This window comes from Hyla sarda, chromosome 3 (assembly GCF_029499605.1).
Source record: "Hyla sarda isolate aHylSar1 chromosome 3, aHylSar1.hap1, whole genome shotgun sequence".
In the NCBI taxonomy this organism is placed as follows: Eukaryota; Metazoa; Chordata; class Amphibia; order Anura; family Hylidae; genus Hyla; species Hyla sarda.
In genome coordinates, this window is record NC_079191.1 from 137,287,121 (window position 1) to 137,305,783 (window position 18,663).

Genomic DNA, 18,663 nt, shown 5'->3' on the forward strand with positions numbered 1-18,663 from the left:
TTGGTTTTGCACTTTAGTTTTTTCCTCCTTACCTTTTAAAAATCACAAACTTTTCAATTTTGCACCTAAAAAACATATGATGCCACCAAATCTACTTTGTAATGACATCAGTCATTTTACCCAAATATCTACAGCGAAACGGAAAAAATTAAAATAAAAACACCATTATGTAAATTTGGGGGGCTTCTATTTCTACTCAGTACAATTTATCTTTATTCTGTAGGTCCATACGATTCAAATGATAACCTACTTATATAGGTATGATTTTGTTTTACTTCTGGAAAAAATCATAACTACATGCACTAAAATTAATACATTAAAATTGTCATCTTCTGACCCCTATAACTTTTTTTTATTTTTTCACGTGTGGGGATGTATGAGGGCTCATATTTTGCGCCGTGATCTGAAGTTTTTATGTGTATCATGTTTGTTTTGATCGAATTTTTGATTGCTTATACATTTTTTAATGGAATAAAAAGTGACCAAAAATACGTTATTTTGGACTTTGGTGGAATTTTTTTGCGTGACACCGTTGACTGTGTGGTTTAATTAACAATATATTTTTATAGTTCAGACATTTATGCACGTGGTGATACTACATATGTTTATATTTATTATGTTTATATATCTTTATATGAAATTTGGGAAAAGGGGGTGATTTAAACTTATAATAAGGAAGGGGTTAATGTGTGTGTTTTTAAACTTTTTTGTAAACTTATTTTTTTACACTTTTAGTCTTAGGGGACTTTTAGGAGGAATCATTTGATTCCTCATACAGATCAAAGTGGTTTCATAGAACCCCATTGATCTGTGTCACGATGCCGGCTGGCAGGAGGTGGATCCTCTGTGCCAGAGAGGGATTGGCGTGGACCGTGCTAGTGGACCGGTTCTAAGCCACTACTGGTGTTCACCAGAGCCCGCCGCAAAGCGGGATGGTCTTGCTGCGGCGGTAGTGACCAGGTCGTATCCACTAGCAACGGCTCAACCTCTCTGACTGCTGAAGATAGGCACGGTACAAGGGAGTAGACAGAAGCAAGGTCGGACGTAGCAGAAGGTCGGGGCAGGCAGCAAGGATCGTAGTCAATAAGGTAATAGCAGGAGGTCAAGTACACAGTATGGACAAACACAGTAACGCTTTCACTAGGCTCTAAGGCAACAAGATCCGGCAGGGGAGTGCAGGGGCAGAGATCAGATATAGTCTGGGAGCAGGTGGAAGCCAATTAAGCTAATTGGGCCAGGCACCAATCATTGGTGCACTGGCCCTTTAAGTCTCAGGGAGCTGGCGCGCGCGCGCCCTAGAGAGCGGAGCCGCGCGCGCCAGCACATGACAGCAGGGGACAGGAACGGGTAAGTGACCTGGGATGCGATTCGCGAGCGGGCGCGTCCCGCTGTGCGAATCGCATCCCCGACGGCCATGACAGTGCAGCGCTCCCGGTCAGCGGGACCGACCGGGGCGCTGCGGAGAGAGAGACGCCGTAAGCGCTCCGGGGAGGAGCGGGGACCCGGAGCGCTAGGCGTAACAATCTGTGTGCTCTGCGCTCAAGTGAGAAAGCCTGGACCTGCCAGGTTTTATCATTCTCAGGGCAGGAGCCAGCATGGAGGTAAGCCCTCCAGCTACCTCAGAAGTGGACCACCAGGGATTGGATAAAGGCACCTTTAGATGCCACTGTCAGCTTTGACAGCGGTGATCTAAAGGGGTGATAGCCGGCCGCGGCGATCGTCACTTGTCAGCTGTTAACGCCTGCCCCCAGCTATAGGAATCAGCTGGGGGCAACTTTTCTTCTGGACAGGCTTTGATAAATCTCCCCGAAACCGAAAAGAAACAAACTTTAAAATAAAGTGTCACTTAACGAAAAAAATCTAGCTGAAATAGCCTGTTCTGGCAATTTATAAAATAGCTTTTTTTTTTATTGCAAAGTGCCACTTATATACTTTATTGACCATTGCAATAGATTTGTAATCTGAAGCACAGAAAGTCAAATTATTGTCCCAATTCAGCAAATCATCCCCTGCATAGAACCGTGGGTTATTTGCTCATCTACTTGTTGCCAGCTGCCAGCAAGGCGAGAATGTTCTTTACCAGGGAACAGAGCAGTGAACAGTAAGACTCCAATAAAATTAAATAAAACAAAACTACAGCTATGAAAGCAGTCACGGTAATGCTGCTGCCAAATGAGTGGTGAAGACTGTCTCTATCTCCATTTATATTGGTTTGTCTTTTTAATTGCAGAAGAAAACTTTTTATATAGAAACTTATTTCAGTTAACCTAGAAATCATGTTCACTGCTCCGAATATCTACAATTCTAGGCTTTTATCCTTCTTAGAATCTCAATGGAGCTTAATGTAATAAAACAGCCCTTGATAATAACACCTGTGACAATAGAAACATAAACATCATTAAACATATGTCTTCATACATAATTGATCTCTTTAATTACTTCATAGAAATTCAATCCAATGTAACACTCTAATTCCATTGAGGTATTCACATCCTGAAAGGCAGTGGAAGGACACACAGTGTGATATATTATTGCCACCTGTTTACTTTCTTAGTGATAAGGTCACACAAATCAAATCATAAGTCATGCATCTTATTAACACTGACCTCATCAATCTTTGTGCAATGACTATCTCAGACGGAATGAGACTGTCGCTAATAAAGTAAGATTAGTGGCTCCTGTTCCACCTCTAATTAAAATAAACTTTGCTTGTCGTGGAATTGATGCAAAAAGTATTTGAATGTTCTATGAAGAATAGAAGGTTAAATCGGACACAAGTATTGTCTAATCAACACAACACATGAAATGCTATATTACCCTGTGATTTCTGCTATACATATAAGATGAAATCAGGACTCTGTAGTGGGCAAAATGGATAGTTTAATTTTTATTTTTTTTTTTTCACAGCTTTGATGAATAAGGCCCAAGGTTTTTCCAGTTTCAGAAGATGGTCACCTTAGTGGTACTCCTATTCATGTTTTGCAGGCATAAAAATATTAAAATCAGTATTGAACACTTTTACTAGTTTATTAGACATATTGTTGGTCCCCCCTCTTGGTGATTTATGCCTGTGGCAATGCTGTTCTTGTTCATAACAGCACTTGACTTTGAGAAGACTGTCCATGCCATTCCTATCACAATGTATACGTGCACATTCACTTATTTATAGCCTGTCCTGAGCTGGAACTGACAAGGGAACATTTACAACTGTGCTTGTGCGGTTCCAGGACTGGACAGAAACCAGTGGATTGGAAACGGGAAGACGTAGAGTGACAACTCCATTTTAATCTTTTCCATGAATGAGAGATGTATTGAGGTGGACAGGATCAGCAAATCTCGGCAGATAGCATGAAATGAGTCTACTAAACACCAGAATAGTAAAAAATAAAAAATAAATAATAATAATAATTAGAGATGAGCGAATCGAATCGGACATTCAGAATTTCATGAAAAATTCGATTTGGACCGAATCCGAACTTCGACTCGATTCTAAATAACAAATATATTCATTAGCGACACCCCTGGGATCGTCCTGTATAATGTATAGATGCGAGCGGCTTTCTCCTGCTCTCGCATCTCTGCAATAGATAGGATGATCGCAGTGGGTGTCAGGAATGACCCCTGCAGTGATATGTCCTTAACTGCAGGTACTACTTCTCCCAGCTGTATTACCTACATTAATAGATAGATTGCATGCGATCACGATGCAATTGTCCTGTATAATGCATAAATGTGGCGGCCATCTGCCCTTCTCTGGTCCCACTGTGGTATGTACATATGCCGAATATATGCCTATTATTCATATTTCCTGCAGAGAGCTGTGATCGGCTGGAACCATCTTGCCAATGACAGCTCTCTGTGGGAAATATGAATAAGTGATGTGAATACTATTCACATCACTGGCCAGCTGGAGTATAGTGCAGTGATGCAAGTGCAGGAGAAAGCCGCTCCATCTCTGCAATAGATAGGATGATCGCATCTGCCTCCGCAAATTACAGTTTGAAGTATCTTTGATTTCTGATAGAAGACCTCTGTAAATTAGGGAAACTCAGCCTTTTTTGCCTACTGTATTATATATATATTACTGATGTCCATGTCCTTGGCTCATCTCTGACCCCGGCAATTATACATGGCAGCACATCTAAATGCTCGAAAAAATAAAATAATTGATGCTAAAGTGAAAATTTAAAAAAATTATGATTTAGAACGAAAAACTGAAAAAAATGAAATGCACTCCTCATTCATTTTTAATACTGAGCGCTGAATTTTCTGTTCCCTGCCCGCTCCCGAAAATTGAAAGACAAAAATATGTTAATGTTAATTTATGTGGGTGGGATCAATTTATGTGTGTGGGCAGGGACCTAGAAATGTAGCCGACAATAATAAAAATGTAGAAAGGGGCCATTAAAATGTAAAAATAATGTATTTTTATAATACATTTTTTACATTTTTTATTAGTAATGTATTTTAATTTTTATTTTTTTCTCAAATTTTTGCAATTTTTAGGTAGTCCTACTACTCCCAGCATGGAACAGACCTTTCCATGATGGGAGCTGTAGTACCTGTACTAATAGACCGATCGCCCCGGATGTCACTCCTGACACCTCATGCAATTGTCATTTCTATTGCAGAGATGGAGCAGCTTTATCCTGTACTCGCATCTCTTCACTATGCTCCGGCCAGCCAGTGATATGAATAGAATTCACATCACTTTTTCATATTTCCCGCAGAGAGCTGTGATTGGCCAGATGTTCCAGCCAATCACATATATACGGCATATACTCATACTATAGTGGGACCAGAGAAGAGAGGCCGTCCGGCCGCCTCTATACATTATACAGGCCAATCGTATCGGGTGTCAGAAGTGACACTCGCTGTGATGTGTCTAATAAGGCAGGTACTACAGCTCCCAGCATGGAGCAGAGTGTACTCTATGTTGGAAGCAGTAGTACCTGCAGTTGAGGACAGATCACAGCGGGTGTCACTCCTGACACCCAATGTGATTGTCCTATCTAGATGGGAGAAAATCGCCCGCATCTATACGTTATACAGGACGATCGCAGCAGGTGTCAAGAGTGACACCTGGGGCGATTTGTCTATAATCACAGGTACTACTACTCCCATCATGGAACAGTCAGTTCCATGCTGGGAGTAGTAGTACTACCTAAAAATGTTAAAATACATTATTAATAAAAATTTGCAGAGAATTCTTTCGGATCAAATCAATTTTTTTTATTTTATTCGGCGAATAGGCCAAATCAAATTTTCAAAAACTTGCTCACCTCTAATAATATTCTACCTTGGTTGATATAAGGTGTGTTGTCTCCATACAATTTGTTTTTGTAAACTGGCCAGGAGTCTTCTGAACAGTCAAAAAGCAAGGTCCAATGATCTGCTATGCTCCAGGGCCGCTGTAATCTGAAAGTGTGTGCTGTGTTATACATAAACAAGTGCATGTGCAGGAGAGCTACCCAGGACCTCCATATACAGGTGATTCCTGTTAGTGTTGCTTGCGAATATTCGCAATTCGAATTTTATTCGTGAATATCGCATATTTGCGAATTCGCGAATATTCGCGAATATAGCGCTATATATTCGTAATGACGAATATTCTTATTTTATTTTATTTATTTATTTATTTTTTTCACAGTACACATCACAGTGATCATCCCTCTCTGCTTCCAGCTTATGTGGTGTAAGAAGGCTCTAATACTACTGTGTGAGACTGGCGCGCAAATTTTCGTATATGCGAAAATTTGCATATGATAATTTTCGCGTATGCGAATTTTAGCTCATGTTAATTTTTGTACATGCAAATTTTCGCATATGTTAATTTTCGCACATGCGAATATTCGCATGTGCGAAAATAAAACGAGAACATTACGAATATGCGAATATTCGCGAATATGACGAATATTCGTCCATATATTCGCGAATATTCGCGAATTCGAATATGGCCTATGCCGCTCAACACTAATTCCTGTTTGTCAATCAACAGCGCAACATAAGAGGAGAGATGTGGTGCAGCCCGAAAGCATAGCAGACACCAGGCTCCACCTCTCTGACTGTTCGAACGACTCTTAGCGAGTTTACGAATGGAATTTTTATGTAGATAACGCACCTTACAATATCAACAAAAATTTGTTCGGATTAAACTTGTTAATCCCTAATGTACTGTGTATGCAATTTAACAAGTCTATTGTATGTGATAAATGCTCTCTAAGGACTTGTAGCCTATAAAATTATAACTCCCCAACTACTGTTTGTGCCCCCCCCCCCCCTAAGTTACTTAAAATATACATTTAACCTCAGTTCCTGGCAGCTTTATTTCTGAGAATATTCCTTTTTATAACACTGCACAAATAGCATGAGATGGGTATTCTATTCCAGGTGTAGTGGGTGCTCCTGGTGTATGTTAAGCTCTACTGCTCAACATTAAAGAAATTATCTCAGCTGTTTAACTTACTTGATGTCATGGTCAATAGAGACTTTCTATGTTGTTTTAGTCAGAGTGTGCTCAATTTGTTACCTCCATTGCACCCTCATATAGTAGTTAAGGATTACAAATGGTTTCCATGGCAGCCAAGGGTCTAATGGTGGCCCACAGGACTGCCATGTTTGTACATCTGTCACTGCATTATATTATGTAACAATTGCATGTTCACGTGTTCACATCTCCTTGTGGGACTGAGTGACTGATTAAAATGTTAACTTTAATCAGTAAAACATATAATAGATATAGCCATGTTGGAAGCAGTAGTACCTGCAGTTGAGGACAGATCACAGCGGGTGTCACTCCTGACACCCAATGTTATTGTCCTATCTAGATGCGAGAAAATCGCCCGCATCTATACGTTACACAGGACGATCGCTGCGGGTGTCAGGAGTGACCCGGGGCGATCTGTCTATAATCACAGGTACTACTACTCCCATCATGGAACAGTCTGTTCCATGCTGGAAGTAGTAGTACTACCTAAAAATGTTAAAATACATTACTAATAAAAATTTGCAGAGAATTGTTTCGGATCAAATCAATTTTTTTTTATTTTATTCGGCGAATAGGCCAAATCAAATTTTTCAAAAACTTGCTCACCTCTAATAATATTCTACCTTGGTTGATATAAGGTGATATAAGGTGTCAACCATACAATTTGTTTTTGTAAACTGGCCAGGAGTCTTCTCAACAGTCAAAAAGCAAGGCCCAAGGATCTGCTATGCACATGTTCACATCTTGTGGGACTGAGTGACTGATTAAAATGTTAACTTTAATCAGTAAAACATATAATAGATATAGCCATATCCTAAATTATATAATTATAACATTTGGTCTTCATGGTAAACCTTGTAAATAAAAAGAAATTCCGTATAAAGTATACCTGAATGCACAGAACCCTGCTTGTCCTCAGCATTCTTTTACCAAATAAATAAAAATACACATTTTTTTTTACGTATGTATGTTATGTTCCAATATACATATAATGTCATTATCTACACTATATAAAAAGTTTTTGCAAATGATAGCACCAATTTAAAGCTCAAACATTTTTGCTCTGAAAAGGTAAGTTGTTGTGATTATAATATAGATTTATTGAACCACACATTGGGGGAGATTTATCAAAACCTGTCCAGAGGAAAACTTGCCCAGCTGCCCATAGCAACCAATCAGATTGCTTCTTTCATGCTTAGGAAGGCCTGTGAAAAAATGAAACAAGCAATCTGATTGGTTGCTATGGGCAACTGGGCAAGTTTTCCTCTGCACAGTTTTTGATAAATCTCCCCCATTGAGTTTATAAAGTTGTTTTGAACTTTCTTTTTTATACTTACCTGTTATCTGCTGGATTTTGGGATAGAATTTGTTCCAGAATCTGCACTGCTTGGCACGCATTTTCCGATCTGTCTTTAAGTCTTCTGTGTCTAACATAAGGTAATGTTGTTCATCGAGTGTGAAAGCTGGCCATCTGTTTTCCTGAGACTGTGCCCCATTTGGATTGCTAAATGAGAGATATTTTAACATAACGACTGTTATTACATAGTCTGCTCATATTGTGTATTATGCTCTTTATATCAGAAGCCCTTTGGTTACTCATCCATATTCAAAACACACAACAAATGCTTGTAACATCATTCGGAATGAAAAGCTCTGAATTCTGCACTGTGTTGCAGGATTTATCAGTATACTGCGCAGGCTGTGCCATGCCCTATGTCTTATTTATCAAGCTTAGAACTACAGACAGATTTGAGTTGTTTGAGTAAGAAAATGTTACATTTTTGAATGCATGAAAAAATAAAATATGAAAAAGCAACATAAGTCAAATGCATGCAAAGTCATCTATAGTACCTTTAATAAAATATAGAAGACCTTGAACTAGATGTCTGAGAGGCTTCCACTCAATATTAAGTGTCAGAGTTATCTCAGGCTAACATGTTGGGCTGCATGTAATGGAAGCCATTACATAGCAGATACAGAATAGCCAGAGTTTTAGATAGGCTTTCCTTCAACACTTCATACTTGTATGTACATACCCTGGCCAAGGTAGAGTGGCAAAATAGCGCCTTTTTTTTAAGCCTTTCCCGTTCATCACCAAGAGAATATGCCATTACTAACCTTCTACCTTACTTTTCTGGCTATTGCCACTTCTATAATTATTATTTCATTATAGAGATAATGCAGTAAGCTATGGATAAATAATAATAGGAGGTACAACATTCAGTCAAATGGGGGCGGAGGGCAAAAAAAGTCAGTGTGCTACACATCCTTATAGAATACATCTTGAAAGGGGTAATCCAGTATCCTTAAAGGGATATTCCACCCCTAAACATCTTATCCCCTAGGTAAGAAGATATCTGGTTGCAGGGTCCGCCCGCTGGAACGCCAATAATCTCTGGTGCTGCATCCCAGTCATCCAGTGCACAGAGTGACCTTCACTCCATGCCGGATGACTGGGGACCCCCTCAATTCATTTCTATGGGAGGAGGTGTGACGTCTGTACTAGCCATCACACTTCCTCCCATAGACATGAATGGAGGGGCTGTGATGTCACGGACATGGAAGCTTTAAGCTTCTGTGTTCAGAATGCCAGGGTGCTGGCCCAGAGATCGCATCCCTTTAAAGAGAAAGCTGTAGGAAAAGAAAAAAGGCATTCACAGCTGCTTCTAAGATGAGAGGTCGGAGCAGGACCTCTCAAATCAAACAGTCACTAGCAGCAGAGGTGCCCTGTCTAACCCAGTTATTGGATGAACAATGATGTCCTTCTCTGACCTCTTGTCAAAAAAATAAATAAACAATAATAATAATAATAATAATAATAATAATAATTAATATGAGTGTATATATATATATATATATATATATATATATATATATATATATAAATATATATATATATATATATATATATATATAAATATATATATATATATATATATATATATATATATATATATATATATATAGATGCAAATCATAAAATGTTGCAGTATCTTGTAATACCTTTTTATTGGACTAACAGCATTTTATAGAAACAAGCTTTCGGGATTCTTCCCTTTATCAAGTCCAAAGCAAATCTAAGCTCACTGTTACGCCGAGCGCTCCGGGTCCCCGCTCCTCCCCAGAGCGCTCGCAGCATGCTCTCATTCGCAGCGCCCCGGTCAGACCTGCTGACCGGGTGCGCTGTAATATCTCTCCCAGCCGGGATGCGATTCGCGACGCAGGAGGCGCCCGCTCGCGATGCGCATCCCGGCTCCCGTACCTGACCCGTTCCACGTCTGTCTTGTCCCGGCGCGCGCGGCCCCGCTTCTTAGGGCGCGCGCGCGCCGGGTCTCTGCAATTTAAAGGGCCACTGTGCCACTGATTGGCGCAGCAGGCCTAATCAGTATGTTCACCCGTGCACTCCCTACTTATACCTCACTTCCCCTGCACTCCCTCGCCAGATCTTGTTGCCATTGTGCCAGTGAAAGCGTTCCCTTGTGTGTTCCTAGCCTGTGTTCCAGACCTCCTGCCGTTGCCCCTGACTACGATCCTTGCTGCCTGCCCTGACCTTCTGCTACGTCCGACCTTGCTCTTGTCTACTCCCTTGTACCGCGCCTATCTTCAGCAGTCAGAGAGGTTGAGCCGTTGCTGGTGGATACGACCTGGTTGCTACCGCCGCTGCAAGACCATCCCGCTTTGCGGCGGGCTCTGGTGAATACCAGTAGCAACTCAGAACCGGTCCACCAACACGGTCCACGCCAATCCCTCTCTGGCACAGAGGATCCACCTCCAGCCAGCCGAATCGTAACACTCACAAGTAGAAGACACAGGTTACATCTCACAAATATGCAGGGGTTAAGACAATAGATGTGGAGAATTCACACTAAGATGGGCCATAAATTGTCCTGCTATGGGAACATAGACTAAATAGATAAAAATGAGAAAAAAGGGGAGGGAGGGGGGAGCAGGGGAGAGACTGATAATTAGCAGGACATAGTGAGATGTAAAAGAGAACACAGTGCAGGTTATAAGATAATCCAGTACAGCACAGGTTATAAGAAATTTTGATAATGAGATAAGAAGCTAAAATCCACATTAAGTCCCCTGTTTTTCGAGTCAAAAAACAGTATCATTTTGGCTTCAAATGTCTTTCTCTCTTGTGTGTTTTTGAAGTTCCCTCTCAGTATCTTTATTGTAAGATCATGTATGGAGTGGCCTGTTTGGGTAAAATGATGTCCAACTGGGGTGCAGTAGTCATTTTCTTTATGGCGGTTGATGGAATGTCTGTGAAGATTCATCCTTTCGTTGAGTTTCCGGCTGGCTGACTACTGCACCCCAGTTGGACATCATTTTAACCAAACAGGGCACTCCATACATGACCTTACAATCAGGATAATGACAGGGAACTTCAAAAACACACAAGAGAGAAAGACATTTGAAGCCAAAATGATACTGTTTTTTTGACTTAAAAAAACAGGGGACTTAATGTGGATTTGAGCTTCTTATCTCATTATCAAAATTTCTTATAACCTGTACTGTACTGTACTATCTTATAACCTGCACTGTGTTCTCTTTTACATCTCATTATGTCCTGCTAATTATCAGTCTCTCCCCTGCTTCCCCCTCCCCCTTTTTCTCATTCTTATCTATTTAGTCTATGTTCCCATAACAGGACAATTGATGGCCCATAGTGTGAATTCTCCACATCTATAGTCCTAACCCCTGCATATTTGTGAGATGTAACCTGTGTCTTCTACTTGTGAGCTTAGATTTGCTTTGGACTTGATAAAGGGAGGAATCCCAAAAGCTTGTCTCTACAAAATGCTGTTAGTCCAAGAAAAAAAGGCATTACAAGATACTGCAACATTTTATGATTTGCATCTGCATCACTGGACTAATACGGCTACTCAAATTTATTATATAAATATATATATAAATATATATATATATATATATATATATATATATATATACTGGAAAAATCCTTTAAGCTTTGAATAGAGCATATATTCCTCTATTCCTATGTTTTTTATTTTAATACTCTTTTTAAAGGTTGAGGGTACTAACTTTATGAATGATTATGCAATGAGCAATCAAGTAATTACACATACAAGAGGAACTTCAATAGTGTAAAAAAAAAAAAGTAAAAAGATGTAAAAATGTAAATAAAAAAAATCCCTCATATCAAAAATGACCCCCTTTCCCATTTTTTCCAAAACATATAAATAAATAAATACATAAAATAAACAAACATATTTGGTATCACAACATGCATAATTATTCAAATGGTTTAATTACCACGTTTAGGATCCTATACTGTCAATTACACTGTCAATGGAAAGAAAAAAATTCTCGTATACAAGAAATAAAAACTAGAAACCCCGGCACAAAAAATAAACCCTTATACAGTCCCGTACACTGCAAAGTTTATAAAGTTATAGGGGTCATTACATAGCAGTCTAAGCATACCCCCTTTTTTTATAGTGAAAAAAAAATGAATCATTAGTTTTAAATAAAGTTGCTATTATTGCAATCATATTGATCCACAGAATGATAATAACATGTTAGTTTTACCATAAAGTGCACTGTGTGAAACCTTAAACCTCCAAAATGTGCTAAATTGTTTGGGTTTTTTTGGGGTTGGGGGGGGGGAGAGGAAGTTTGCTGTACATGTTTTCTGTACATGTTATGGTAAAATGAAAGGTGTCATGACAAAGTACATCTAACTTGATAAAAAAACAAACCCTCATATGGGTCTGTAGATGGAATACTAAAAGAGTTATGGCTTGAAAAGGGCACGGAGGGAAAAAAATGAAAATGTTGAGGGGTTAAGCAACACTGTTACTATGGGCACTTGCACACTAGATTTTTGTAGGATGCCTTTTGATGACTTCAACCCTATGCAAATTGATCCTATATAAATGGATAGGATCAGTTGATGGATCTATCATGATTAATTGTACAAAAAAAAAAACAAAGTGAATGAGTATTTAGCTCTATCTATATAAATAGGCAGTAAGTAGATAAAGACCAGGATATTAAAAAGAAGATTTTTCACCTCTCCAAATCAATTTCATCCCCAATATTTGTCTTAATTTCACAATAATACCTCATCCAGAAAAGTGACAGCCTTTGATTAACTGAATGCATTGCAGATGTCCATCAAGGTGAAGTAAGAAAATTAATTTAGCAACTAACAAAAATACCTAAAACCCTTAAATGGACTTCTTTAACTAAAAAGTTAGGCAAGGTCAGGTCATTAATACATTAACAAATAGAACAGAGAGAATTATAGATCTAAGCCAGTTTTAAACAAATTATGAATAAAGCTCACATTAAAAGGATTCTAATATTTTTAATATTTTTATTTTTAGACTCAATTAAGAATAGAACATTTAGAAGAGCATTTTTTTTTTTTAAAGGAGATCCATCCCTTTAGGCAAATAAATGTACCTAAACTTTACCGCGTTAACCCCTTAACGACGCAGGACGTATATTTACGTCCTGCGCCGGCTCCCGCGATATGAAGCGTTGGTCCCGGCACTCATCAACGGCCGGGACCCGCAGCTAATACCACACATCGCCGATCGCGGCAATGTGCGGTATTAACCCTTTAGAATCGGCGGTCAAAGCTGACCGCCGCTTCTAAAGCGAAAGTTAAAGTATCCCGGCTAGTCAGTCGGGCTGTTCGGGACCGCCGAGGTGTCCCGAACAGCTTGCAGGACACCGGAAGGGCCCTTACCTGCCTCCTCGGTGTCCGATCGACGAATGACTGCTCCTTGCCTGAGATCCAGGCAGGAGCAGTCAAGCGCCGATAACGCTGATCACAGGCGTGTTAATACACGCCAGTGATCAGCATAGGAGATCAGTGTGTGCAGTGCTATAGGTCCCTATGGGACCTATAACACTGCAAAAAAAAAGTTAAAAAAAAGTGTTAATAAAGGTCATTTAACCCCTTTCCTAATAAAAGTTTGAATTACCCCCTTTTCCCATAAAAAAAATAAAACAGTGTAAATAAAAATAAACATATGGGGCATCGCCGCGTGCGTAAATGTCTGAACTATAAAAATATATTGTTAATTAAACCGCACAGTCAATTGCGTACGCGCAAAAAAATTCCAAAGTCCAAAAAAGCGTATTTTGGCAACTTTTTATACCATTAAAAAATGAATGAAAAGTGATCAAAAAGTCAGATCAAAACAAAAATCGATAAAAACTTCACGGCGCAAAAAATGGGCCCTCATACCGCCCTGTACGTGGAAAAATAAAAAAGTTATATGGGTCAGAAGAGGACAGTTTTAAACGTTTAAATTTTCCTGCATGTAGTTTTTTCCAGAAGTACGACAAAATCAAACCTATATAAGTAGGGTATCCTTTTAACCGTATGGACCTACAGAATAATGATAAGGTGTCATTTTTACCGAACTATGCACTGCATAGAAACGGAAGCCCCCAAAAATTACAAAATGGTGTTGTTTTCTTCGATTTTGTCGCACAATGATTTTTTTTTCCGTTTCGTCGTGAATTTTTGGGTAAAATGACTGATGTCACTGCAAAGTAGAATTGGTGCCACAAAAAATTAAGCCATAATATGGATTTTTAGGTGGAAAATTGAAAGGGTTATGATTTTTAAAAGGTAAGGAGGAAAAAACGGAAAGTGCAAAAACGGAAAAAACCTGAGTCCTTAAGGGGTTAAAGGGGTACTCCACTGGAAACATTTTTTTTTTAAATCAAATGGTGACAGAAAGATAAACAGATTTGTAAATTACTTCTGAAATCTTAATCCTTTCAGTACTTATCAGCTGCTATATGCCCACAGGAAGTTCTTTTATTTTTGAATTTCCTTTCTGTCTGACCACAGTGCTCTCTGCTGGCACCTCTGTCCATTTTGGGAACTGCCCAGAGCAGAATAGGTTTGCTATGGGGATTTTCTCCTACTCTGTACAGTTCTTAAAATGGTACTGGAAGGATTAAGATTTTTTATAGAAGTAGTTTACAAATATGTTTAACTTTCTGGCCCCAGCTGATTATTATTTTTTTTTTCCAATGGAGTAGCCCTTTAAAGGGATTATCCACCATAAGGTGATTTTAGTACATGCCTGCCAGGCTATCCTTTTGATGACTGGGTAGTTCCTGTTGGAGTTTGGTCTCTTAAACTACACATCCCATAGTTTCATGCTTGTAAGTCTGAAGTAACATTCCTCCCTCCCACATATTAGCCACCCCACCCTAGCCACCCCACCCATTGAAGCACAAATGAGCTGCATCTTAATCCTTCCAGTACTTATCAGCTGCTATATGCCCACAGGAAGTTCTTTTCTTTTTGAATTTCTTTCTGTCCGACCACAATGCTCTCTGCTGACACATCTGTCCATTTTGGGAACTGTCCAGAGCAGGATAGGTTTGAAAGGGGTTATCCACCATAAGGTGATTTTAGTACATGCCTGCCAGGCTATCCGTTTGATGACTGGGTATTTTGTGTTTGAGTTTGGTCTCTTAAACTACACATCCCATAGTTTCATGTTTGTAAGTGTGAAGTAACATTCCTCACTCCCACACCTTAGCCACCCCACCCATTGCAGCACAAATGAGCTGCATCCATTAAAAAAAATGTTTTCCAACCAGTGGTGCCTACCGCTGTTGCAAAATTAACTCTCTCTCCCACCCAGCAGTCACTCCACCCATTGAAGCAGGACTGGCTCCCTTTACACAATTGACTAGTGAGGTCATGTCTCGACACACTGCAACCTGGGAAATCCCGAGACCTGAGTAATTTTGTATGCTGTTAAAAATAAATATTGGGGCAAAAAACACATAAGAATTGTGAGACAACTGTCATATATTATGAACAACACTAACTTTACATCCCCTGTAGCATAGTCAAATAAAAATAATTCTGGAATACCCTTTTAACACTTATGTTAGAGTAACATTAACATATTTAGAAATTGTGGACCTCCACGGATCTCAAAAATAAAGGAACAGAAGCTCTTGGCTGAGCGTTTTGTCCCTTCATTTTTGATTGGCTTTCCTCGGAAGTAAAATGCATGAAGCATGGATGCTATAGCAATCTCATAAAGATAGAATGCATTCAGAAAGTTTTTAGACACAATCACTTTTTTCAAAAAAAATTTTAAGGACTCACATACTTTGACAAACAAGATTCTCTTGTCTGATGAATTCAAGATTGAACTATTTAACCTCAATTCTAAGAATCATTTAGAGGTAGCTGCTTATGACCTGCCCAACAGCATCCCTACAGTGAAGCATAGTGGTTGTAACATCATGCTGTGGGGGAGAGGGAAAGCTGAATGGAGAACAGTAGTGAGATATTCTTATTAAAAAACCTGATCCAGAGTGCTCTGGACCTCAGACTGGACTGGGGGTCTTTCTATAAAACAATGACCCTTAGCAGACAGCCAGTGTGTCCTTGAGTGGCCCAGCCAGAGCCCTGACTTAAGCTCAAACATTTCTGGAGATTCCTGAAAATTCCCCCAATGGCCCCCATCCAACATGACAGAGCTTGAGGATCTGCAAAGAAGAATAGCAGAAAATCCTTAAATGCATGTGTGACAATCTTGTGGCATCGTATCCAAGAAGACTAAACCTGTAATCACTGCCAAAAGTGTTTAACCCCTTAAGGACCCATTTTCACCTTAAGGACTCAAAATAATCCTCCTCATCTTCTAAAAATCATAACACGTTCAATTTTGCACCTACAGACCCATATCAGGGCTTGTTTTTTGCATCACCAATTGTAATTTGTAATGACATTACTTATTTTATAACATAATCTGTGGCGAAACAAAAAAATTATAATTTGTGGTGTGAGATGAAAAAAAATAATGACATTTTGCAAATTTTCAGGGCTTCCGTTTCTACGCAGTGCACTTTTTTGGGAAAAATGACACATTGGGGGAGATTCATCAAAGGATTTAGACTGGTTTTTCTAAATTTGTCGCACAGAAAGTCTCAGTCTAAATATGTGCGACTTTTCTGCGACTTTTGCTGTAGAGGATTTTTAGAACATGATGCATGCAAGTCTATTTTAGACGGAAATGCATTGGAAAATGCATTGGTGCTGAATTTATCAAGTGCGACTTTTGTGCGACAAGTCGCATCTGCCCAAAATACGCTGAAATGTCAGACCATGTTGGAGCAGGTCTAAATGCAGTTTAAGCTGTAGACCCTGAAGTCTGAGCACAGAATTTTTCAAGGGCTGTGAGACCTTTGATAAATTAGGAGCACAATAGACAGGAGACTACCACATATGCTGGTCTATAAGCATACCCAGAATAGACTAGATTAGTAAATCTCCCCCATTATCTTTATTCTGTAGGTCCATACGGTTACCGGGATACCCAATTTATGTAGGAAGTTGTGCGGCCAGAAAGTGCAGCGATGGAGGAGGCTGCAGTGAAGATTGCTGGTAAGTGATCTTCACTGTGGCCTTCTAAAAGTTGCAAAATTACAACTTCCAGCATGCCCAATGGTCCTCCAGATGTTGCAAAACTACAACTTTTAGCATGTACTGACTGTCCAGGCATGCTGGGAGTTGTAGTTCTGCAACATCTGAAGGGCCAGATATTGCAAAACTATGACGCCCAGCATCCCTAACTGTCTGGGCATGCTGGGAGTTGTAGTTTTGCAACATCTGAAGGGACACAGTTTGGAGACCACTATACGGTGGTTTCCAAACTGTAGCCCTCCAGATGTTGCAAAACTACAATTCTCAGTATGCGCAGACAGTCAGGGATACTGGTCGGTGTAGTTCTGCAATATCTGGCCGTTCAGATGTTGCAGAACTACAACTCCCAGCATGCCTGGACAGTCTGGGCATTCTTGGAGTTGTAGTTTTGCAACATCTGGAGGGCTACAGCTGGAGACCACTACTTAGCAGTCTCCACACTGTTCTTCCCCTATTGCTACATAACTACTAGCATGCCTTTCGGCTATCAGTGCATGCTGGGAGTTGTAGTTTTGCAACAGCTGTGGGCACACTGGTTGGGACACACTGAGCTAGAGTCTGTTTCCTAACTCAGTGATTCCAGAACTCCCAGAATGCACTAACAGACCCTACTTGCTGGTAGTTGCAGTTTTGCAACAGCTGGAGGGACACGGGTTGGAATCACTGAGCAAGAGTCTGTTTCCTAACCAGTGTGCCTACAGTTGTGGCAAAACTACAACTCCCAGCATGTACAGTCGGTCAGTGCATTCTGGGAGTTGTTGTTTTGCAACAGCTGAAGGTTTGGGGTGCCCCCCCTCCCATGAGAATTTTCAGGGTACATTCACACGGGCAGGGGTTTACAGAGGGCTTCATTCGACAAGTTTGAGCTGCGGCTGCATTTCAAACTCCCAGCGGAAAACTCACTGTGAGCCCCCAGCCTGAGTGAATGTACCCTAAAAACACTACACTACACTAACACAAAGTAAAAAGTAAAACAGCAGAAAATCCTTAAATGCATGTGTGAAAATCTTGTGGCATCGTATCCAAGAAGACTAAACCTGTAATCACTGCCAAAAGTGTTTAACCCCTTAAGGACCCATTTTCACCTTAAGGGCTCAAAATAATCCTCCTCATCTTCTAAAAATCATAACACGTTCAATTTTGCACCTACAGACCCATATAAGGGCTTGTTTTTTGCATCACCAATTGTAATTTGTAATGACATTACTTATTTTATAACATAATCTGTGGCGAAACAAAAAAATTATAATTTGTGGTGTGAGATGAAAAAAAAATAATGACATTTTCCAAATTTTCAGGGCTTCCGTTTCTACGCAGTGCACTTTTTTGGGAAAAATGACACATTGGGGGAGATTCATCAAAGGATTTAGACTGGTTTTTCCTGTCTAAATTTGTCGCACAGAAAGTCGCAGTCTAAATATGTGCGACTTTTCTGCGACTTTTGCTGTAGAGGATTTTTAGAACATGATGCATGCAAGTCTATTTTAGACGGAAATGCATTGGAAAATGCATTGGTGCTGAATTTATCAAGTGCGACTTTTGTGCGACAAGTCGCATCTGCCCAAAATACGCTGAAATGTCAGACCATGTTGGAGCAGGTCTAAATGCAGTTTAAGCTGTAGACCCTGAAGTCTGAGCACAGAATTTTTCAAGTGCTGTGAGACCTTTGATAAATTAGGAGCACTATAGACAGGAGACTACCACATATGCTGGTCTATAAGCATAC

The 18,663-nt window shown here is 39.8% G+C and overlaps 1 protein-coding gene across 1 annotated transcript in view; it reads right to left on the reverse strand.

Annotated features, from left to right (window-relative positions):
• Positions 1-18,663, reverse strand: part of BCHE (butyrylcholinesterase) — an 84,861-nt gene that overhangs the window by 12,950 nt on the left and 53,248 nt on the right. The window contains exon 6 of the mRNA XM_056563193.1: positions 7,825-7,991. Coding sequence (XP_056419168.1) covers positions 7,825-7,991 — 167 coding nt within the window. The remainder of the gene's footprint in view (positions 1-7,824; positions 7,992-18,663) is intronic.